Source organism: Pantherophis guttatus, chromosome 1 (assembly GCF_059756535.1).
Source record: "Pantherophis guttatus breed Tessera chromosome 1, ASM5975653v1, whole genome shotgun sequence".
Taxonomy (NCBI): Eukaryota; Metazoa; Chordata; class Lepidosauria; order Squamata; family Colubridae; genus Pantherophis; species Pantherophis guttatus.
In genome coordinates this window covers 193,202,579-193,228,344 of record NC_142063.1, presented here as the reverse complement: position 1 = coordinate 193,228,344, position 25,766 = coordinate 193,202,579, and the positions used below count along the sequence as shown (strand labels likewise).

Sequence of the window (25,766 nt, the reverse complement as noted above, 5' to 3'; positions counted from 1 at the left end):
AGGCAGCAAGCTTGTGCCTTTTCCCACTCAGCAGGCAGGCACCTGCTTGAGACCCCAGAATCTCCAGTGCAACAAAGGAGCCTTCCCTCCAAAGCAGGTTGAATTTATTTCCTTCCTTCCTTCAGAAAAGGTTTAATTAATATCTCTTGACCTTGAGCTGCACAAGGTCCGTGATCATTACTAATGTAATGGATGTCTAAATTTCACAGTGAATATAATAATGGAACAAATAATTTCTATGTCATTTTCATTTGTGGGGGTTTATGATTTATACAATATACTAAATACATACAAACGCAACATGTATAAAGTGCAACAAATGTCAGAGAATATGATATCATTATTATTATTATTAGAAAATAGAGCAATGTGTGATGAAAACCTATGAGTAAAACTTAAAGGAAATGGAATCTAAAAAAGCCCTAAACGCAAAATAAAAGTATATACTATATACTTTTATACATATATCTGAGTATAATAAATGCAAAAAACAAGTTTTTTACACTGAGCACAAGATGAATCTTTTTTGGTTTTTTGTCAGAAGCATTGTTTTATTTATTAATGACTGAATTTGTGCACAGCATCAACACTATTTATTGGGGGCTAGTCATCTTTCAAAACACTAACCAGAGAATCCCAACGGTGCTTTTTCAAGAGACAACTGGACTTTATGTTTTTTCTTTGAAGACCTTTCGCTTCTCATCCTAGAAACTTCTCCAGGTCTAACCAGAGAAATTCTCAGAAGAGCCAGCTTAAAAGAAAAAGGAGTAGGTAGCAATCTGGGAAATCCTGTTCTGCTTTGTAGTATATTTCCATCCTTCTTTTTCTCTCCTGCAGGATGTCAGGCTTCAGCTTTATCTGGAAATCATAGCCTTTTGTCGGGAGCCTTTCCTCTATGAATAGCCATTTCTTGTGATGGGAAACAAAGTAAGCAAGAGGAAGCGGTTATCAGGCTTCAAACAGAGCACTCAGGAGTCATAGCAGTGATATCGGTGACACTCCTTGTGATTGCAGTATGCAGGGAGTTTTTTCTTCTTCTAAATTTACTGTACACTATTAGAGTGACTGGAGCCCCTTTAATTTCATTAACTGCCATCAGATCTGATTCAGAGGACAAATCTGAAACAACGTCTTATAAATTAAGCAACTCTGCTCTTATAAAGGAATTACGTCCTTATTAAAGCACATCAGACGTTTTTATCATTTTTGACAAGCACATGGGCAAGGTATGCTGTTTACTCCTTAAAGTCATTGCCCATAACTAATCCTAAGGTGCTAGTCACAGGAGGCACCACTGTACAGTTAGACATCGACTTACAACAGTTCATTTAGTGACCATTCGAAGTTACAGCAGCACTGAAAAAAGTGACCTATGCCCGCTTTTCAGACTTACCACCATTACAGCATCCCCATGGTCACGTGATTAAAATTCAGGCGCTTGGACCGCGATTCACATTTATGACTGTTGCAATGTCATGTGATCCCCTTTTGCGACCTTCTGACAAGCAAACTCAATGGGAAACTTAACAACCGTGTTACTAATTTAATAACTGCAGTGATTCACTTAACAACTGCGGCAAGAAAGGTCATAGAATGGGGCAAAATTCACTTAACAAATGTCCCACTTAGCAATAGAAATTCTGAGCTGAATTGTAGTCATAAATCGAGGACTACCTGTTCATTCATGTGAAGTTTAGAAAATTGCCTATTTTCTAATAATAACTATGTATGGTGTTTGCTTAAAATGCATAGCAATCATACTTTATTAGTATGAAATTCTGTATATATCACGCCTTTGGAGAAGTCTCTTTTAAACTTGACTTAAAAGAACTAGAAACAATATGTCCATTTGAGTAGCGAAGATGGCAGTTACAAGCTTTTATGACATATACAGATTATTATGAAACACTTGACCCTATCAGCATGCTACTGTCCGTTTTATATTCATTATGACATTTATTTAGCACCATTGGAACAATGGCTCCCCCCCAATCACTACGTAAGTAGCAAAAAACCCTGGTAATAGTAAAAGATGTGTTGGAGTCATTTGCAATTGCAAATTGTAAAGGAAACAATCTTGCTAGAGAATTTTGCTATAATTGCTAAATTTTGCTAACCTTTAGTATTAACTTTTCAATTGAAGTCATTTATTTGTTTTTATCAATTGAGGAGACTAAAATTGCTGCTGTAAAACCTGGATATTGAACTAACGTTTTGGGGGGTTTTAGCTCAATGCTAGACATTGCTTTAATTCTTGTCATTAACTCCTTTCAAGTTTTTTTTTTTTATCACAAGTTCATTGATGTTAAATACTCTTGATTTGCTTCTCATTATCCTCATAAATCCTCCTCCTTTTCAAAAGAAACACACCAGAAGAAATGTGAAACTGAACACATGTGGGGGAAGTTACACTGATCTTTGCTTTATTTAGTTTTCTACTTTGTATAAAGCAATTTGAAGTTGGAAAATATTTTCTTCAGGTTTCAGACATTATATCAACCAACCATTCATGCTGATTTCCACAATGTGCATGTCTTATTGTCAATACAGGTATTAATGAGTATTAATCTTGGCTTGAAGAATAAAAGCCGTTATTGAGGACAATATATATGTGCATATGAAGAGTATTAATGGTACAGCTTTGCTTGGGTTTGAAAGGAATTATTTTATCTCTGGAATTTCCCAAGGAGCATCCATCAAACAGTTCTACTGAGTTGCCAGTGCTGCTTTCTCCAAGATATCCTTAAAATTCCCCTATTTTTTAACCTGTTGAGTTGGGAATGTGGGAGATGGTCCAGCAATTTGGGGAAACCCAGGTGAGGAAGTTGAGAGATTACTCTGTTTTTCTGGTCAGACAGTATTTTCACTAAACCTATGGCATCATAGTGAAGATTACTTTTCCATTTGCTCATTGCCCCTGAAATACAGCATCCTAGATCAGTGGGCTCTCCTTACGAGGAAAGGAAGGGGAAGGGAAGGACAGTTGAAGTATTGGCAAGCGTGAAGGAAACTATATCCTTGCATTAGATTGCTCGGGTCTTCGGACTCCGGTTTTAAACTTAAGTAATTCTGCTCCTGTTTCTCTAGCAACGTAGGTTAAAGAGTGTGTCAGAAAGCCATGTTTTCTGATTAAGGGAAGGAAGGTGTTACCGAGCGCCTAATGTTTGCTCGACTTCTGCTCGAGAGCCACGTGGAACGCGTCTTCTGCCATTCAAAACACGTAAACACACACCCCTTCTGCACGCGCTCAAAAGCGCTTTCTCGGACGCCGGGCCGCCCGTCGCGCGGGTCCCACGGACCTGCAGCAAAGGCGGGCCTTCAAAAACCTTCGCTCCCGCGCCGCCCCGCCAAGACGACGGAGGCCGCCGGCTGCACGGATGAAGGGCTGGAGAAGGGGCCGAAGGACTCCCCGACGCATCTCCCTGCCTGGCGCAAGAGATCCCAGCGGCGATTCGTGAGGCCTCGGGGCAGGAGCGGCGGATCGCGAGGGGTTGTTGTTGTTTTTTGCGCAAAGCCCCCGGGCGGAGTGGCCTCCGCTTTCTTCTGCGCCTGGACGGTGGCTCCTCGCTCCCAACCATCTTGAGGGAGGGAAACTAGCTGGCGCCTTGCCTGCCTGCCTGCCTTTCTCCCTCCCCGAAAGCAGCTGGGCTGCTCGGATAACGTCATCGCTTCCGCCCAGCTTCCTCCTCCTGTTGGCGGTGGCGGCTAAGAATCCAACATGGAGTAAAAGAGACAGAGATGGGGCTCGGACGGGGCCGCCGGCTGCAGCACCATCCGGGCGCGTTGGCCGACGCGGCGCCCCGCTGCCTTCCCGCGCGCTGAGCGCCCTTCCGTCGCAGGTCTCGTCTCTCTCGCAGCCCTGCGCTTTGGCAGCCAACGAGGCCTTAGCAAACTGCCTGGCTTCCTTCCTTTTCCCTCCCCATCCCTGCCCCCTTCTCCCCCCCCCTCCGCCCGCCCGCTTGCTTTCCAGCGAAGCCGAGGCGGTCTCTTTCCCCGCATCCTTCCAGCTCGATCGGCTCTCTCCCTCTCTTTGCCCTCGATGTGAAGCTGAGGGGGGGGGGGAGAAAAAAAGAAAAAGAAAAATGAAGAGGTGCTGCCCGGCTGCCCGCGGCGGGGGATGAATTTTTGAGAAGGAGAAAATGACCGAGGAAACCCATCCAGACGAGTAAGTGTCCGACGAGCTGAAAGGGGGGGGAGGGGGAGCAGCATGCTTGTAAACATCTGGCGAGGGGAGGTGCTCGGTGTGGTCGTGGCGAGCTTTTCTCCCGTATAGCCGCCTTGCCTCGGTGCCCGGGCGATCGCAAAAAGAAGTGCAAGCTTTGCGGTTATCCCACGTCTGGGTCGCCTCGCCCGGGAGCCTTCGCCTTCCCAGCGCCCCACTTCTCGGCGTTGCTCGAGAGGTTGGCGCAGGGCGCGCAGCGCCCCAGTTCTGCAAGCCTGCTGTGTTTGGAAGAGGGAATGTTAACCCAGCTCCCTTCTGGCAAAAGGGGGGCGAGAAGGCGGAGAGAAGTATTGATGGACTTTTTTTCGGGATCCGTCTAAGACGGGCTTCCCTCCACCCCCCGCCTTACTTCTCTCCATTCCTCCTCTTCATGCTGCTCGCTCTGTAAGATTGAGGGTCACTATTGATGCCAGTTCCCCCCCCCCTTTTCTCTGCCCCCCTTTCACTTCTCCCCTGCCTAGTTTTTTTTTTTTTTGCAGCATTCACATCCGCCATTTCTTTTCTTTTTTTTTTCTTGACTTGCTCTCATTTGCATACCACATTTCCATTCATAAAAAAACACCATTCGAGGCCAGGAGTCTGCTCGGACCGTGGGAGAGAGAGGGAGAGCCATCTCGGGAAAGTGGGGAGGGAGAGGAAGGGAGGGAAAAGGGTTGATCGCTGTTGCAAGGCGGCTTCGGGCTGCCAGATGGGGGAGTGGAGGGAGGCTTCGGGTCTCCTTTCTCCTCCACCTCCCTCCCCCCCCTCCGCTCGGTGACGGCGAGGGGGGGGAGAGCGGATCGCCACGGTGCTTGCCTGCCTGGGCCTTGGTTGACTCTGAAGCTGGCCGGGGGGGGGAGGTGAGGAGGGGGGGCAGGGATAGAATTTTAGGCACGGCCGCCTCGCTGCTTTCAGCTCATTGTTAGCCTTGCAGCCGGTCGGGGCCGTCGCTTGTTGTGTGAGAGTCTAAACTGAAGAAATGGAGGTGGGCGGCCGAGGAGACAGCGGGAGAAACCATTAACGATCGCCTTCGCCCGCAAAAGTTAGCTAACTTCCAAGCAAATCCCTCTCAGCGTGCTTCCAGACTACACTTAATCTCCCTGCTACCGCGCCTCTCCTTTGAGGCACGGCGTTCTTTTAAAATTGCCTGGCTGGCGGGGTGCGGCTCCCTGGGCTACTGGTGGTTAAAGGTGACCCGGCTCGCCCGCAAGGGCTATAAGTGCCTCTCGCTGTCTGACTGGGGCGAAGCTGTTTCTGCTCCCTACGGCTGCATATGGTTGGATTCTTTTTCTGCCTTTTTTTTTTTTTTTTTTTTTTTTGTGAATAAGACAGGTTCCCGTTGTTGTCACATGATCCTGACATTCATAAATCCGGTAACCTTCAGCCTTCGTTCATTCACTCGATCGCTGGCTCGCTCCTTCGCTCGCTGGCTGCCGGCCTGTCCTTTACCTTTCTTGAATCGTTGGCGAAACGTGGGGGAGGAGGGAGAATAAGAAAAGACTTCTGAAAGATTAGGAAATGGGTTTTCTCTAAATAGTGCTTCTCGCCCGAAAAGAAAGCATCTCTTGCATTCTGGAAATGGGAAGTGACTCACACTTTTTTTTCTTATTTTTCTAATGTAAAGGGGTTGATGATGAGGGTTTCAAATGAACATCCGTGGAGAGGATGTAGCTGTTGCTAATTCAGTTTTGTGGAAATGGGAAGGGTGGGGGGAGAGAGAGAGAGAGAGAGAGCCAGAGTGGGAAAGAGCAACTCTTACATAAATGCCTTTGCCGGTTTATGGCCCAGCATGACAAAGATGGACTATTTCAGAATAGTTTAGAGTGCTTCAATATTCCTTGCACCTGCAATCTGTATATAATCTGCAGCTGCCACACAGCTGTGAGCCCAACCTTGCAAAGCACACACACACACAAAAAAAAAACCCGTGGCTGGAAACAGCAAGATCGAGTTTGCTAAGCTAAAATGCAGTTCATTAGTTTGTGTCTTGTTGTATGGGAAATTTATGGCTCAGTATACTGTGTGAATCTGGACTAATTCAGTGAATAGTAGTTCAATGTAAGATTTGATGTAGTGATTAAGGCCAGGAGACTTGAGTTCCAGTCCCGCCTTGGGCACCAAGCCAGCTAGGTGACCTTGGGCCAGTCACTGTCTCCCAGTCCTAGAAAGGAGGCAAGGACAAACCACTTATGAAAAACTTTGCCAAGCAAACTGCAGAGACTACAGTACAGTAGTTGTGGCAGCTGCCAGGAGACAAACACTGATTTGAAGGCAACACACACACACACAATAAAATAAACAAAAAATACTATATTGTGTGTGCACATCCCAAGTGAGACAAAATGGGTTCAGGCCCTGAAATGATACTGGTATTAGGTCATGTTGTCAATAGGCTGTTCAGTGTTCACAATACTCTTAGCAGCTCCTTGGCAATTGTACTTAGGTTGCAACTTGCAGGATTTCTCAGAGAGCTTCTGGACATAGTGACTTGGGTACATGATGTCTGGATAGGCATTAGGCATAGAATAGCTGTTTTTAGACTGGCTGTCCTAGTTTTTCTTAGAATGGGAAACTGAAAAAGCCTCATAGAAGACAACTTTAAAATCCTGGCTCTGCAGTACCTTGGCAGCACCGTATCTTCCCCTTGTTACTTCCCTCTTTCTCTCCCCTCTCCCTACCACCAAAGTGAGAAATATGGAACAACTGGAACTATTGAGTTGAAAAAAAAAGCTCCATTTTTAATGAGCGGAAGATAGAAGCTAAGAAGTGAAGTCCTTGTATTTCTTGGGCGGGGATGAGCTAATGTCATATATTTTAATTTGTAGTATATTTCAGTGTTGTGCTTCCATATTTTAGATTTGAAAATAAATCATAAGGCAACAATATTTGAACCAGGGAACCTCAAAGAGGCTGATTTACACAGAATGCATCCCAAAACTGGGACCCATGACTCTTGTGGGATTGAAGTTTGACAACGTTGTGGCCACTTCAGCATCACAATCCTGCTGCAGTTATGTGACTGTTATGTCCAGTGCTTCCTGCAAGCTTCCCATAAGGAAGGTCCATATGGAAGCCAGCAGGAACTGGGAAGTTGCTCCCATTCCCATGAATCTTTTATCAATGTTCATTCTGTTCCTCTGTTTAGATAAGAAAATATATCTGAAATGTGAACCCAACAGGGTTGTCTAGTAGTTGTCAAATGTTTTTACTTACCTTGGTGGCTTAATCCTTAATTGAAACTAGTGCTCATTGGAGTGAAGAATTCCATTTACTTGGTAATGTAGCCTAAACGAAGAGCCAAATAAAATACAAATAGTCCTCAACTTACAACAGTTCATTTAGTGACTGTTCAAAGTTACAACGGCACTGAAAAGAATGACTTATGACCATTTTTCACAGTTACAACCCATGATGATGTGATCAAAATTCAGATGCTTGGCAACTGGTTCATACTTATGACTATTGCTGTATCCCAAGGTCATGTGGTCACATTTTGCAACATTCAGACAAGCAAAGTCAATGGGGAAGCCAGATTAATTTAACAACCGGGTTGCTAAATTATCAATTGCAGTGATTCACTTAACAACTGTGGCAAGAATGGTAATAAAATGGAGCAAAATTCACTTAACAGATGTTTCACTTAACAAATTTTGGGCTAAAGTGTGGTCATAAATCGAGGACTACCTATACAGAAACCTATGAATAATACCTTCAGCAAGGTGCTTATGTTGTACTTTATATTTTGGCAAAAGACACAGGTTCGGGCCAAGATGCCTGCAAATCTCCTTGACCCTTTTCTAGAAGGCAGTTTGACACAAACCTGTTTGGCAGAGATGCAAGATGAGGATATAAACAATAGCCTAGTCATTTCCACCTATGGCAAGAACTATTTTAGTCCTGGCAGCAAGGAGGTTAGGAGATTTGTCTGCTGCAAATCACAGTTTTTAGCATTTGTTTATAATGTAGATAGAACATGCTGTAATAAAAGCATACATATCCAACTCCCAGAAATGGTAAAATTAGGATGAGCAGATATGTATAGCAACAGAGTCATATTGACAATGCATAATGAACTATGTTGCAAATGGGCTACAGCTATCTTACATTGTTTGTTTTTAGTATTGTGGTTTGGGTACCATAAACATGGTGATTATATTTGAAAACTAAGCTATCCCCATTTCTTTAGCCTCCAAGCAACCATTTTTGCCAATGTTTTCCCAAGTTCCTCTCTAATGACATGAGGATTTTGAGGGTTTAAATTTAATACAGGTAGTCCTCGACTTACAACAGTTCATTTAGTGACTCTTCAAAGTTACAACGGCACTGGAAAAAAGTGACTTACGACCATTTTTCACACTTATCACCATTGCAGCACACACACATCACACACACACACACACACACACACGATCAAAATTCAGATGCTTGGCAAATGATTCATAGTTATGACTGTTGCTGTATCTTGGGGGCATGTGATCCCCTTTTGCAACCTTCTGACAAGTAAAGTCAATGGAGAAACCAGATTCACTTAACAACTGGGTTACTAACTTAACAACTACAGTGATTCACTTAACAACTGTAGGCAAGAAATGTCGTAAAATGGAGCAAATTCACTTAACAAGTGTTTCACTTAGCCATAGAAATTTTGGGCTCAATTGTGGTCGTACATTGAGGACTAATTGTATTACCATCATGCCACTTAAATAGTAGGTTAGAAAAATGCAATTATTGGTCAGTTTTATTTTATTTTCTGATATATATATATATATATATCAAATTTTTAGAAACTGATTATATCATTATTGGCCAGGAAGTTACCATCTAGAGTAGGGTATTTCAAAATTGTTCCACAGAACTTTATCAGCCAGTTTTCTATCACTAAGAGCTGTGCCTTTCAATCAGATTTTGAGAACATATCAATACATTAACTAATGGTTCCACTGCCTGAAAAAGTTTGAATATCTCTGTCCTGCAGCACTGAGTATATAAATCTTAGGAATCTCAGTTGATTGTCTCAGCACAACTCAGTACAGCTATGTACTATATCCATGATGGCGAACCTCTGGCATGCGTACCACAGGTGGCACGCGAGCTCAGCTCTGGTGGGACTGGAAGTTGTCAAATGGCCCGTTTTCAGCCTCCGGAGGTCCTCCAGGGGGCATGGGGAAGGCCGTTTTCACCCTCCCCAGACTCCTAGAGAGGCCCTGGAGCCAGGTGAGAAAGAAAAACGGGCCTACCGGGCCATCGCATGCCAGGAGCGGGGGGGGTCATGCACGCATGCGTGGGGGCGGGGCACGTAGAATTATGGGTGTGGGCATACCTGTGCGCGACCCCCCCCTTCCTGGCATGCAATGGCAAAAAAGTTAGCCATCATTGTACTATATTATGCACCATCCAGAGCTGCCTTTGGTAAGATGGACAGCTATATAAATTTGATTAACAAATAAAACTGTTTTGATATTTATATTTCAGCCACCTAAGCTGAACCACTGAAATGTGTCGAACATTAAAACATTTTGAAGTCAGTAACATAGTACTAAAATATTCCAGTTGGAAAAATATAGACGTCTAACATTAATATCACTAAGGCAACAATGAGGAAAATATATAACAGAAGAAATGTATGCATGCCTTAGTAGAAAGTCCTATTAAATACAGCTCAAGAGTTTGCAGATAAATGACTATTGGATTGCGGAGTGTAAAAGTCCCTTCTGTGCCCCTTGCAGTGGTTATGCAAGTTTCCTTTTAGATATTTCATACCTTCAAATTGTGATTGTCATCCAGCATTTAATTTGGTGGTTACCATTTCATCTATCCCCTTTCCAGTGTAAAATTAAATGTCAGATTGCAATCCCACATCTTATTTTAGAGTGACACCCTCAGAGTCAGTATATTCCTTCAAAACAAACTTGTCGTATCAATATCAGTCCTAACCTTGTTTTGTGCTTTAGGGTTTAATGTTTAAGAAGTTTTTAACAGGGAAAAAAAATAAGCTGTAGTATTATTACAATCTATAGTTGAAGATATAAATGAAAATTGAGTTGCATGCATTTAGATACTGGAGGAATTGTACCATTCAACATCATCAGTAGGGTTGTTGTATATGTGTCTCAACAGTGTTTATGTCTGTCTCTTGCCTGCTCATTCTCTTTCCCATGCAAACATACACTCAACTAACTTACCAGGGACCTCATGAATATCCCCTGCCTTGGCTCCGTTTTCTGTAGACTGCAAAGCTGCCCAGTGTAAGGTTTCTGTATGTGGCAAGTACGTTCTTGCCCATGGGAATTTCCTGTGTGATATGAAAGAAGCATTTTTTAAAAATGGGAGAGTTTATAGAATGTATCTGAATTCATACAGTTTTGGTCTTGAAGCTTGCTATATATGTATGCTACTTTGAGCTGCTTGGAATAAAACCAAGATGATATGTAGGCTTTCCTTTGTGGGACAATGTATGTATGCACATTTTTGGCTGAGGTCCAGTGTAAAAAAAAGTGTGTTTCCTTCTCCTACCTGTGGTGCATAGAAGCTCTTCTAGGCTCAGAAATCTGGTCTCTGATGGAATGTTTAATGTTCTGCACACCTCTATTGTTTTTAATGAGTAACACCTGCACCTAATAACTTTTGAGTTGTTTTCTGTTGGAGAAAATGGCAACAACGTTGCTAAATTGCTGGGAAGGTTTTTGTTAAAGGGCATTTGGGAAAATTTATTATTAGATCTGATGCTTTTAGAATCCCTTTCTCTCTTTACTGGTATTAGATTTGCACCAAGTACCCAAATCACCTTAAATTAATTGCAAATCTTGAACATGAAGAATATAAGCCATTCCCAGTCTGGAGCCCACCTGATGTATTAAATGATTGCTTCAGGCCAACATGGATATTAGGTTGATAAAAATTCTAATTGAGCATCTCAGAAGACTCCAGAGGAAGGGTATTGTGAATAAAAGGCAACTAATGTAATGCCGGGGGCACGGTGGCTCAGTGACTAAGATGCTGAGCTTGCCAATCAAAAGGTCGGCAGTTCAGCGGTTTGAATCCCTAGTGCCGCGTAACGGGGTAAGCTTCCGTTACTTGTCCCAGCTTCTGCCAACCTAGCAGTTTGAAAGCACATAAAAAATACAAGTAGAAAAATAGGGACCACCTTTGGTGGGAAGGTAACAGCGTTCCGTGCGCCTTTGGTGTTTAGTCATACTGGCCACATGACCACAGAGACATCTTCGGACAGAGCTGGCTCTTCGACTTTGAAACAGAGATGAGCACTGCCCCCTAGAGTCGGGAACGATTAGCACATATGTGTGAGGGGAACTTTTACCTTTACTAATATAATGACAGATATCTGAGAGCTTTTTGAGTCTATATCGACTCCTAGTGATTACCTGGGCAAGTTCTTGTGGTTTTCTTGGCCAGATTTTGGAAGTGGTCTGGTTTGCACAGCCTTTTGTTCACAACCTTGTTGTATTAACCACCCTGACACCGAAATGAAGGATGGACAAATAGATTTGTACCAAGGAGACTTTCTGGTCTGCAGGTTGTACGTACTTTATCTCTTGCAGTGTTCCCATATTCTCTACTTCTTTTGGCTTCTTACTGAGCAAATTGTGGAATAGCCTTGAGTATGCAAGATAAAGATATAAGCACATATAAATATTTGCACACACCCTCTCCTTACTAAAGTTTTTTTCCCCATCACGCAACTGTAAGCTGATTAATATCTCATATATGAATATTGGCCATGGTAGTTATACTGATTTCAATAAATTTAAGTTTGCACATTGGGAGGTTTCTCTCTGAGACAACAACTTTCCTAGCCTCAGCTACGGTGTTACCTTATTTGTAGGAGAACCAGGCTCCCTTGCATCATAACCTATATCATTTAAGTCATAATTAGTCAAATGTCTCTGGTTTTGGCCTTGCCGATAAACAAGGGGGAAATGAGGAAGGAAATTGCTCTAAAGAACTGAATTATGAAAAAAATGTTCTAAGCCCACTTTTGATTTGGAATCCATAGTGACAGGAACCTAGCCAGAAAAATTCTATTGTCCACTTAAGAGCCGTGGTGGCACAGTGGTTAGAATGCAGTACTGCAGGCTAATTCTGCTGACTGCCAGCAGTTCAGCAGTTCGAGTCTCACCGGCTCAAGGTTGACTCAGCCTTCTATCCTTCCAAGGTCGGTAAAATGAGGAGCCAGATTGTTGGTGGCAATATGCTGGTTCTGTAAACCGCTTAGAGAAGGCTGTAAAGCAATGTGAAGTGATATATAAGTCTAAGTACTATTGCTATTGCTATCCTAACAAAACTACTTAGTAAACCTAAGTGAAGAGAATTATAGGTTAAAGGGAGTGTTTCCACTTGATGCTCACTTGAGCAGGAGCTCAAGTGTCTAAGAGTAGAAAAAATAAGCAATAACAATTTACATAAAAAGGTAAATGTCAGAAACTTCTACCCAAACATACTTGACTTGCTTAGAGTATAATGGAATTCGGCTGTGCCTCAGAAAGTGAGGGGGGGGAAGCTTCTCATTATGAATCCTTTAATGGACTCCCAATCTCACATGTGAAAAACAGATGTTTGGGTTGAAGATATGCTGCTTATAGAGGAACTTGTTTTGGAATCCTAGTTAGTCATTGTACTGTGCAGAATGTAGCTGACAAGCAATATAATCATGAAATTTAGTCAGAATAATTGCCTGTTGCTCTTTATAAGTTTGTAAATGCTATGTTGCTGCTATAGAATGATTATATTGTTCTAATGTTTTAAAAAGTTTATTGTGTGCTCCTTTCAAAAGTAAAGTAGCTAGAAATAATTTGTGCCAAAACAATATAAAAAGACCAATATGTTTTCTTGTGAATTAAGAAAATAATTGAGAAAGCTATCCATGGTCACTGTTCTCTTGGCTAATAAAAAACATCCAAAAATCTGCTAATAGAAAATCATACAGTTCTTTTTCCTTAATTTGTTCTTTATATTCATGTTTCAGATAAAATGATCTATGAGAGGTCTAGATATTAGCTGTCGTATTGTATATATTGTATATGCATCTTGGTGGTGCAGCGGACTAAGTGCTGTTATGTAGCACTTAGCTGCCAGCTGCCTGCAATTAGTGCAAGTTCAAATCTCACCAGGCTCAAGGTGACGGTTGACTCAGCCTTCCATCCTTCCGAGGTAGGTAAACTGAGGACCCGGATTGTGGGGGCAATAAGCTGACTTTGTAGAAACACCGCTTATGGGGGGACCAAAAAGCCCTAATAAGCAGGTATATACAAAAGAATGAAGGCTATTGCTATAAGTGCATTGTAAACTGCCCTGAGTCTTCGGAGGAAGGCGGCATATAAATTGAACTAATAAATAAATAATTAATTAATATTACAATCTACGTTCACAAATTACGCTTCTGAGATTTTTTAACTACAACAAGAGACATAAAGAATATATAAAACGTTTGTTCTTAAGTGCCATACTTTGTTAGTGTTGTGTCTGAATCAGGCTTGTGGTTTGATTTCTAGTTCCCTTTCTAGCTTTCTTTTGTGATGCTAACCTCACAGCAGCTCATAAAAATTGGATTTGAATTCTCAGAATTCCAGTTCCCCTTTCACAAACATTTAAGTACTCCTATTTTTTTTTCCTCAGCTCTTTTCTCATTCTGTATACCAGCAGAAATACCTCCTTCTCACTAGACTATTTGCAAGAGGATGCAAGAACAGTAGGATGATGTCGGCTCCTCCCATAAATACTTAAGTGCAAGGAAACACAGTATCAATTCCAACCATAAATAATGAATTGACAAGTAAATCTACTAGATCCCTAGAAGGATAATGGGGAAATGGGAACTGCTTAGGAATCTGCAGTAACAAGTCAGTTTCAGACTGTTATCTAGAACAGTGGCCCCCAACCTTTTGGGCACCAGGGACTGGTTTTTCCACGGATCGGAGGGGGCGTGGTTTTGCTTGCATCCCGCAAATGGGGCTTCACTTGTTTGCACAGCCCAGTTTCTGGCATGCCGAGAACCCGTGCTGGTCCACAGACCAGGGGTTGGGGACCCCCGATCTTGAAGGCTGCAAGATATTGAAAAGAAGGCTCTTTTGTTTACTGTTAATAATTGTATTATATGCAAAGTTGATAAGAGAAATAGGATTAATCAATACATGCTTGAAACTATGTAAAAAGGACCAATGCTCTACAACAGAGTTTGACATGTTCCATGTAGCTTTTATTTTGCTTTTGTGTCCTTAAGCAGCACAGGCTGCACTTACTGCCCTACATGGATGAAAGGCAAGGCGCTTTCTTAAGACCACCTCAGTGAATTCTTGGCTAAAGTGAGATATGAATGGGGACTTCAGTATCTCTTAGCCGGCTAGCTTTTATCTCAGCTTTTTAAAAACACTTCAAAACCAAGATATCTCTTGATGCATGAAGCTTCTGTTACATGAGTGGGAGGACATGGGCTTCAGCAGCTGCCTTCTACAGCTTTTTTCCCTTTGGCAAGAAGATATTTCATGCACCACTTTCCTCATTGGTTCCAGAGTTCAGCTTTGTGCTTGTTCATATTATTTCCGATGGCTTTGCAGCATCAGTTTTATCTCCCATTCACAGGCAGCAGTTCCTTATGAAATATTATGAATGGCTTTGGAGTGGCGATTACTACCCAGCTCTATTTATCATCGTGAGATTTGGCTGTGTAGCTTGGGCCCCTGCTGTGTCCTGCTGCCATGACATCAGTCTCTGCTTTTAAGGCAGGAAACACAGTCCTGGGAAGTGTAAGTGTGACAATTGTTGAATTGCCTTATCTCCAGGACAAAAATCCAGCTCATTGCGGACTGTTTAAACTACAGGGTGCCAAGAGGGCATTTGATTACAAAATAAAAATAAACACAAAATAAATGTAAAGTCTAGCTTTACAAATCCTCTGACTTTGGATAAATTGGTGGAACCCCTGTTATTTCTTTGGACTGGTGATTGTTTCCACCAAGGTTTGTGGTAAAGAACATCACTCGCAAGTTTAGTTGTATGTGTGCAATACTAACAGTACTATGGTTCATGACACCTTTTAAGTTTTTTTCTCCGAAGACAGGCATAATTGAACAGTTCAGATTGAGAGTAAGTGCCAACATGGGCATAACTTGAGCACCCCCTTTCATTGATGGGAAGATGTTCATCACAAAGACAGAGTTCAGAGAAAGGGTGTGAGCAGAGCCAAAGTATGAGGAAATATCCCAGAATTATCCTTCCTGCTTCATTATAATTACAAGGTATATTTGTTCAAGAATTGCTTGCTATATGATCAGTTTTCCTATGGTGCATTGAAGCTACCCATATAAGCCTTGCTATTCTGTAATTGTCTAATGGTCAGTATTCAGTAGAGGTATTACATATCCATTCTGCTCCTCTCCCCTTTTTTCTCTCATATATAATGCCACAGTGCCCAAAATATTTCGTTTTTCCTCATAATTTTATTAAATATTGTATCACACAAATAGAACTAATACAACTACATAATGTAGAAATACATTTAAAAAATAAAAGTATAGAAAGTGTAGAAAAAGGGGAAAAAAGAAAAAATAACCATCTTTTTGCTGTACATGTTAAAATGTACAAGTTGTATTTCAACTTTTTTTTAAAAAAAGGGATTAAAGGAGTCTCAACTGGTGATTTCAATAAAACCGGTCGGAAGTTTCTCAATGTTTATTTTTAAGAAAAACAGTCAAAAGGGGAAACATTAAATCTAAAGTGATTAAGAGATCAGCTTCAGTTGAACATAAAATCCATATGGGCAACATTAGTGGCTGTAAGCATGATGGAATCCTGTGACTCCCAGCTAATCACAAGCAGACCACAAAAATGCAGTTCCGGCCACCTGCTTACAGAAAAAAGAAAGAAACTTTGTATGGAATACATGTGGGTAATCTTGTGATTTCTCTTTAATCCAGAGAGATTTCAGCAGCCTGAATCCTACAGTTGGGTGCCATTTTCATCCACAGCGTATTCTAGAGGAATATCAGTTCACCATAATGGTTCACCCCTCGCAAAAAAAAAAAAAAAAATCAGATAGTTGAAAATGTTTTTAAAGAATGTTCCTGAATCCGTATCATAATCATTTTAGCACTTCACTCCCTTTCTCGAATAATATGGGGAATTAGCTTTGCTTTGTTTTAGGCCAAGAGAATCGAATATATCAATCAGCAATGAGTTTTCTGGAGTCCAGGACTGAAACAGTTTCTAAAAGATTTTCATTTAAGAGCAAAAATAAAATAGAACTCACTTTTACAATTAGGGCTGTTAAAATTATTGTCAGCATCCTCACTGTCATGTTCATGTTCTTAAAGCTCATTGTACCTGGTAAATGTAGTACAGAGGTGGTATTCATTAGGTTCTGACCAGTTTTGGAGAACCGGTAGTGGGAATTTTGAGTAATTCGGAGAACCGGTAAATACTACCTCTGACTGTCCCTGCCCCCATCTATTCTCTGCTTCCCAAGTCCCATCTGATAGGGAGGGAATGGAGATTTTACAGTATCCTTCCCCTGGAATGGGGTGGGAATGGAGATTTTACAGTCTGCCCATTATGGTCGTTAAGTCATGATGTTCATAAAACAAGTCACCCCATAACCAACCTGATTTTATGATCTTTTTTTCCAGCAGTTGTTAAGTGACCACTAACATAACACCATAGTTGTAAAGTGAACAAATGGCTTGCTATGGCTGGGTTTGCTGAAAAATGAAAGTAAATGCTGGTTTTGTGAGAAAATGCTGTAATACGTAACCATGGCATGCCGCAAATAGCCGTAAATATAGACCAGCTGTCAAAGCTTCAGAACTGCATTGCAAGTATCCCTAGGGAGGTCTAGCATAACTTTCAAATCATCACTAAGCAAGCAGTCGTAAGTCAAAGGATGCCTGTAAGCTTACATATGCCTACCTTGGAAAAGCTGAGTTTTTGTTTCTGGCTAGGTAGAACCCTGTACTTTCGACCGTGATGAGATTTAAGATATGATGGCTGAGAAACACTGCCCCAAGCAGCCTTACAAAGTACATCCTGATGCAGTATTCCAAGTCAGGAGTGCCTTCAGGCCATCTAGCAAAGTTATCACCAAGAACTGAGCTTAATTCTTTAACCTTGCCCATGGCCAACATCGGTGATTTCAGGAAAAAAAAAACACTAATCAGAGTTGTTATTGATTAGTATTTGCATTGAAAAACACCAGGAAAGTCCAGAGCCTACAATCTAGGTTGGGAAGCAGTGAGAAACCACTTTGGTATCATTGCCAAGAAGATACATGGTGACCATGAGTCAAACTCATAAATTTAATTGGAATTAGAGGTTACCTGTCTTGGCAGCTTGCAGAGTTGATGCGGCTGTGCTATTTCTAAGTAGCGGAACCATAGTTCGTTCATGGGACTTGAGGCATCTGAGTTGCTCTGCTGCCCTACTCTTCACATGTGCAAATTCACTGTCCATAATTCATGTCATGTATTAAACTTTTGTTGTTGGGGCTGGATTTGCATAGCATGCTAAGACGCATATAATGATTTATGAAGCACAATGGGCAGATTCCCATGACAAGATGAAGTCAAGAAGCTTAGTGCAATAAGCAGAATTGGACATAATGAAGAATTAAGGCTGCATGGAGTAGAATATGTTACACCGTGAACTGCCTCACACATTGCACTAAGTCAGGGGTGTCATATTTGATTTCATTGAGGGCCACATCAGGGTTGTGTTTGACCTCGGGGGGGAGGGGGCATGGCCAGCTTGACATCTGTTTTCAGCTGTGATAGCCTCCTGCAGCCAGGGGTAAAATGCTCCCAGTTTGGACCAAATAGCCCAATCCGGTAGCGATGGAGGCTGGTGGTTCGGAGAACTGGTAGCAAAAATCCCTCCCCCCCCCCATGCCCAGCTGAGCTGCGTGATCATCAGAAGCTTTTTTTTTTAACTTTTAAAAGCATTTTTTCTACAACCTCTTCAGCAGAAAAAATGCTTTTAAAAGTAAAAAAAAAAGCCTCTGATGATCGCGCAGCTCAGCTGGGATCCTCCGAAGAGGTTGTAGAAAAAATGCTTTAAAAAGCCTCTGACGATCCCAGCTGAGTTGCCTGATTGGCAGAGGCTTTTAAAAGAAAAAAAGCCTTTGCTGATCAGGCAACTCAGCTGGGATTGTCAGAACCTTTTAAAAGCATTTTTTTACAACCTCTTCACTGAAGAGGTTGTAGAAAAAATGGTTTTAAAAGGAAAAAAAAAGTTGGCCACGCCCACCCAGTCACATTAACCCCCCCCCCCAAGCCATGCCCACAGAACCGGTAGTAATAAATTTTAGATTTCACCACTGCCTGCAGCCCCCTGCCAGTGAAAAAAGAGCTCGGGAGGGCAGTCCCGAACTCAGTTTTCGCTGGCAGAGGCAGCGTGGGCCGATCCTTTGCTGTTTCCAGAGCAGCCCTATGGCTCAGATCTAAACAACCCATAGGCCAAATCAAACCTGCACTAAGTCATGGTTTCTTAAGCATAGTTATTATTTGGTTTAAGATGATAATCAAAACTAATCAGTAATTTCCTTAGCAGTTTGTGTGAACATAGCCTATGGCTAGTGCTGTAAAGAAAAGAGAAGAGTGAATTTATAGATAAGATGTATATAAGGGTACATGGTATAATGCTTGTTCTAGATAATCTCCTTTTACAAGTGTTTTAAAAGAAACACAGCCACTTAATCTTTACAAAATAGAATTATTTATCCTTTAAGATAAAATTCATATGCCAAAGAAATAAAACTATTAGACACACAGAAACAAGAACCTGATTCAATTAAACTGAATTATTTTAAGCTAGGACAAATCTAAGAATATGACTTATATTGTCCTTGCACTTATTTTCTATATATGGTCTCAGAAAGAGTAATATGATGAATTGAATGAATATTCATTCACCCACCCAAACTTGATTATCTGTATACATAGCAAATTTTTAAATAGAAACGAGGCAATGAATTGAATAGTCCCATTATCATGGAATGAATACTGACCGATTTGAAATTAGAAGAGAAAGAACAATTTACGACCAAAATTGAGCCTGGCAATTACCATTGTAAATCATGACCATTGTAAAGCAGGTCATCACATGACTACCAGGATTTTACACCCTTTTCTTGTGGTGGAGGTCATTAAATGAATGTGGTGGTGTTCACTATGAGTGCTTTTTGCCAGAAATGCTGCCAAAGAAGTAACTGCCTGTTTCCAACAAAACTGTTGCAAATCACAGTTATGTGAGTCTAGGATGCTGCAAATAGCCCTAAATGCAGGCTGCTTGCTCAGCATCCAAAACGCAGTCATGCAACTGTGGGAGGTGTGTGACTGTCATAACTTCAGAACCAGGTCATAAGTAGCTTTTGTTGTGTTTGTCATAACTTTGAATGGTTATATTAGCTAAGCAACTGGTCTGAAATCATGAATTGCCTGTGTTGCTAATTGTTTAGTAAAAGCAGGGCAACTGAATTTGTCCTAAATACCTGAAACAATCAAACACAACAGAAGAGCATGCAAAGGTTTACATTAAATACTTGGAAAGAGGCTTTTATAGTGGACATGGTATAAACATAACCCATCTGTGACCTTTCCTGGATCATGACCCTCTGCGCTCAGTTTACTCAAGCCCTGGTCATCTCTTGTCTGGACTACTGCAATGCATTCCACATGGGGCTTCCCTTGAAATCCACTTGGAAGTTTCAGCAAAGTGCAGCAAAAAGAGAAGTCTTTGGACACCCCCCTCCCCTCCCCCATTACACCTCTGTTCCATAAACTTCACTGGCTACCGGTCTGCTTCCGGGTGCAGTTCAAGGTGTTGGTTTAAACCCTTAATGGAATACCGTGTTTCCCTGAAAATAAGACAGAGTCTTATTTTCTTTTGACACCCCCCCCATAAGGGTTTGGCCTTAATATTGGGGGTCTTATTATTTTGGGGGGTACAGGAGGCAGCAAGTGTGGAACTGGATGTCCCGTCGCTGCCATCGCCTCCCCTCCCTGTTCTTCATGCCGGCCGAGCAGCCCAACACGTCCCACCCCACCCCAATGGCAACAGCTGCTTCCCTTCCCCACTGTCTCTTTATTGAGAAGGGTGGCAGGTGGGGCAGGGGAGAAGTGAGACATGTGGAGCAAGATGTGGCTCCCCTTGCCGTCTCTTCTCCCCCCCCCTCGCCAGGCATGACAGGGCTCCTGCCCCTCGCTTAGCCACCTGCCCCCTTTAGGGATGCAATTTGGGGGTGACAGGGCGGGTGAGAAGCCATTGTGTCCAAGGAAACACGCTGTAAAAGAAAGCCTTCTTGTAAGTTCAATTAAACTTCTCGAACTCGCGAGAAGGTTTTCTTTTACAGCATGTTTCCCTGGACACAACGGCAAGGAAAGCAACGGAGCTTGAAAGGAAAGACACACATCTCATGGCCCAACACATCCCACCCCACTCCAATGGCAACAGCAGCCTGGCTGCTTCTCTTCCCCGCAGTCTCTTTATCGAGAGGGGTCCTGCCCCAACCCTCCTATACTTCCATAAGAGGCTGCCAGTTGGCCTTGAGGATCCAGTGGGGGAGTTCCACACTGGAGGTGACTGCTTTGTTGATGGCAGACTCCACCTCCGTGCCCTCCCCACCCATTCTCCATCTTTTGTTATATTGATGTATTCTCATTTTCATTATTTATTTCAAAGTTTTGTTTATTGTTTTACTTCTGTTTTGTTTACATTTCTTTTTGTTGCAAGCCACCTAGAGTAGCCCCACAGTGAGATAGGTGGCAAATCAATTTAACGAAATAAATAAATAAACTGCAGCATAGTCCAGTTTTGCCATCAAAGCAGCATGGCCATAGCATATTTGATAGATGCTTGAAAGATTTTGGTAACTAGAATTTTTTTTGCAACATACAATTTAGTTTCTATCTCAAACATGCTAGTAAAGATCACTGTATAGTGACCTGGGTTCAAAGAGGAAAAGTGTGTGTGTGTGTGTGTGTGTGTGTGTGTGTGTGTGTGAGAGAGAGAGAGAGAGAGAGAGAGAGAGAGAGAGAGAGAGAGAGAGAGAGAGAGACCTGCTGGAACCAGTTTAAATGTCTAATTTCCCGAGTCTGCCAGGAACTATATGATTGAGGCCAGGAAAAGATGCTACTTCTTTAAGAAGCCATCAACAGCGACTTAAATGCCCCCACACGCTCTGAATCAGCTTTTCCCCCTTTGAATCTGGATCACTGCACCGCCCTAGAAATTAATATGTGGCTGAGTGGATCTCTTGTGTCAGTTCGCTATTAACACTCCAGTTGGTTGTGAAGGGTGGCCTTTTTGCAAAGAAGGGAAATCATGTTCAGAGAAAAGGAAGGATATCATCCCTCCAGGGATGGTTAACATGGCAAACGCACAAAGCCATTATTGCATTTTAGGGAGATGCTCCTTACAATTATATGAAATTATGGCTAGGATTATAGAAAATTATGGTGAAGAGTGACTAGGAGAAAATGCTTAAATGAATCCTTTACAGTAGTTTTACTGGAAAAGAAATTAAGAGCTGGTATGAGAGCGGCTGGAATGATGGGTTGTTGAGGGAGATATCCAGGGAGATTTTTTGGCTCACTAAAGGATTGAAATACTGCAGGGAATATAATAACTGGATGGGACTTGTGCTTAGGTTACCCATGAAATAGTTGATAAATGAAGGTAGCAATGTGATTTGGCCTGAATTGCAGCCTCTAAGAGTATCATTGGGCAGATCTGAAATAAGACATAAACTACACATTACATTAATGATTGGCTATTCTAATTATGTTCTCATGGTGGATTACTTTTGCTCCAAAGATCTTGATATGGTTTAAAAGTTTGAGGGAACAGTCCAGGCCATAAGAAGTCAACTTGTGTTCTCCAGTTATTTAAATTTAGGAGATTCTTTCTCTACCATTCTTATGCTTTTTATTAAAAAAAAAAAAAAAGAATTCAGGGCAGTAATCATCAGAAATGAAGGAAGGCCTATAAACATAAGCCCCCTCCCAGCTTATGTTTTCCACAAACAAGTTTTAACAATGTAATTTTAAGAGCTTTTAGGGAGGAAGATGGGGAAGATTCATGGCCTGCATTTTAACACTTGAAAAGAATCTGACTGTTTATATAGGCGATGAATAAAACGTTCATGCCCTGGAGCTGATCTAGGGTTGCTAAGAATTCAAGCTGTAACATATAAAGGTGCGTGTGAGAGAGAGATTTGCAAGTTGAAGCAATACTCATAAAGGTGGTGAATGCATTAACCCTCAAATAGAGTAGACTGTAATAGCTGGGCCCCAGATATATTTTTTTTTCTGATTGTCTCATGTCCTATCCCAGTGTTGGCAAACTTTTTCGGCACCAAGTGCCGAAACGGGAGCGTGGGTGTGCATGTAGGGGAGCACCGGAAGAGCAGCTCGCCGGTGTGTATATGCGGGAGCTCCAGAAACCAGAAGAGCAGTTCCCCCGGCGTGCATGCGCACGCCAGGTAGCTGAGCTTCCAGCTTCCGGCATGCGCATGTGCACCAATCACCTGGTATTCCGGTTTCTGGCACGCCTTTATGCAGGCACCAGAAGCTCAGCTTCCTGGCATGCGCATGCGCTCCTGGGAGCTGCTCTTCTGGTTTCCCATGCTTCCGGTTTCCCACACCAGAATCTGGAAGAGCAACGGGTGATGGCTGGTGTGCCCAGAGAGATGGCTCTGCGTGCCACTTCTGGCATGCGTACCATAGGTTCGCCATCACGGTCCTATCCCTTGTCAGTGGAACATGAAATTGAATGTGGAAATAGCCTAAAACTTTTTGAATTACAATCAAATTTTGAAAGTTTTAATTATTTCACAAATTTCTTATTTTTTATTATGCATATAGTAAGAAAAACCTAAAAATTAGAAGATGCAAAATTCCGACTACTCATAGTAGGTTTCAAAACCTGGTTTTGCAAACCCTTTGCAAAATAGCTGCAGCCCTTTCATTAGAAATGTCATATTCAGGCTTGCCAAAAAGACTCTGGGTAGCCCTTCAGACCTCAGACTATGTTTTTGGGTATTATGTTTGTCAAAAGCGAAACATTGCATGTCAAATTGCCAGTTGTTAGACATGGAGGTGGTAAGATGGTGATTTTAGGATTCTTTTCTTCTTGAGAACCTGGACAAATTGCCATCATTGAGGGGAATATGAAGTCTGATTTTATTAGAATTCTACAAGAGCATATCCGAACATGTATCCATCAGGGAAAAACAAATGGGTTATAGACCATGTGTTAAGATGGTGAGCATTAACATCTTTATTACATGTATAAGATACATAAAGAAGAGATGTATCTTATCTCTTGCCTATTTAGTAGAGCTTGAATTGAAAGCTATGCTGAGAATAAGAAAGGTGCTAACCTGGATGTTTAAGGGAGGCTTGGTTTTAATGTTCCCATCAGTTTGTATCTATAAGTATTTGTTTTCAGTTGCAAATTGCAGTTCTGCTTCCAGCAATTCAAAGTTGTAAAAATAGATGGTAATATATCCTTTATACATTTGAATGTTGTGTTGAAGGGGGTTTGTTTGGTTGAATTTTTGTGCCCGGAAGAGTACCAGAAGAGAATGTGGATTTTTCTAATTAATGCCATATTGGTTTAAAAAAAAAAAATCTTATTGCTCCATGTTGTATAATACTGTTGAGTATGGGGAGGGGAGGGGGGAATGGTGGTGTTTTTCAAGAGAGAAATGCAACACAGAAAGATCCATATAAGCTTTTTGTGTCAGGTTTTTCAAAAACAAAGTAAAAATGTGTAGCCTAAAGTATCTATATGGATATTATCACTAGGGAATATTGCAGCATTAATTTAAAATACTACTGAGTAGTAATGGGAACTATTAAACATTGTTTTGTTTTGTTTTGGTAGTGTCTTTTTTGGAGCTATAATTTCATTCCAGATATTCTGTGTCCTCGAGATTTGAAAATGGTCCTTGAAGCATCCTCTCGCTGTTCTGTGGCCTTCCCACTCTCCAGTAACTTTCAGTAAGAAGTTTATGCCGAATAAGGGAGTTCCCAAATAGGAGTTCCCCTATTTCTTAGAATGAACTATTTTAAATATTGGAAGGTAAACTTAAGGGGCATGCCCGTATTATTATTATTTTTTTTTAAAAAATGCTAAACTGAAACAAAATAATCCTGCTTGGAATGTTTTATTAGAACATTCAAAAATTCCAGTATGCTGCCACAGAAAAATTGAAATAAGTCCTTGCTCAACTATTTTATGTGAGAGGGCCAGAAATGCAATGGAAGAGTACAAGAATGCTATCTAGCATACATCCTCATAAAAGTAGACTAAAAAAAAAATAACTAAAACTTTTAAAAACTTTTCATAGCACACAATGGCAGTTTAGCCTGCCAACATGACAGCCATGGAGCTGAGGTCAGCAAATATGTAGATTCACTGCAGAAATACAGCTTGTTAACCGCAGCAAAAAGTGCATTTTTTTTGGCTATGGGATTGAGATAGTCTGCAAATATCAACAAAGCATCTTTTTTTTTTAATTTAGCATCCTGAAAGTTCATTAGCATAAGCAACACTTTCTATCATTATACTTGGCACATCTGCATTTGGCAAACTGTCTGAAGAAAAAAAAAATAGGACAGGACAATAACATGATATTGTAACCAATATATTCTTCTACACAACAACAAAGAATACAGCCTGAATGTGTGTCTTGATCACTTTAAGAATATGAAACATTTGGCAAGGGATTTGCTAAGAGAAAACTCCCTCCCCCACCACTTCCCAAATGGAGGTTTTTGTACTTGTAACATACCAGCAGTGAGTGTATCTTTGTGAATGTATAACTTCTCTGTATGAAAGATGGGAGGCATTATAGTATTGCCACATGCTGTTTATGGTGTTACTCTTGTCAGATTTGTAGCCTGGCTAACCTCACCCCATACCAGAATGTGTGAGGCTACTATCCTCACCTCCTGACTCACTTTACAAGGTTCCTGGAAGGATTATTGAAATGAAGTAAGGGATTTTTGCAACTGGATATGAGCTATCTCAATGCTTAGTATACTATTAGGAAATAGGTGAGGTTCATGCTTAGTTTCAGGATTCACAAATGTAAACATCAACAAAACTGTTTTTGTTTTGTTTTTGTTTTTTTGCATTTAAGGATATTTGATTTTTCAGACTTTCTTCAGACCAGGGCTGTGGTTTGATCCTACAAGAGTAGACATTGGGAATTGCATAATGAATTTCATTTTCACAGTGGAATCCTCAGATATGTACCCACCAGTTTTTGTTCATAGACATATGGTTTGTTTGAATGTGGCTCCCGTTAGCCATTTAATGGGTTGTACTGCATTGTCAAACTAGCTTTTAAATCAGATTTAAAGTATCTTGATAACTGATGTGAACATTGCTAGCTACCCCAAAGGTGTTGATGGATAGCAAGTTTTATAACCATGTTACCTGATGTACACTATTGCTAAAGTAGACCATAAACAAGTGAATGAAGTACAGGATTTCTGTGCAAGCTACTCTTTTCAGTATGAGGATGGCCTCTTTATAACAGCAGTGGAGTAGATAG

At 41.4% G+C, this 25,766-nt stretch overlaps 1 protein-coding gene across 1 annotated transcript in view; it reads left to right on the top strand.

The window, feature by feature from the left end:
* The first annotated feature begins 2,799 nt into the window (after window positions 1-2,799).
* Window positions 2,800-25,766, top strand: part of SPRED2 (sprouty related EVH1 domain containing 2) — an 89,851-nt gene continuing 66,884 nt past the window's right edge. The window contains exon 1 of the mRNA XM_034432436.3: window positions 2,800-4,165. Coding sequence (XP_034288327.1) covers window positions 4,140-4,165 — 26 coding nt within the window. The 5' untranslated portion in view covers window positions 2,800-4,139. The remainder of the gene's footprint in view (window positions 4,166-25,766) is intronic.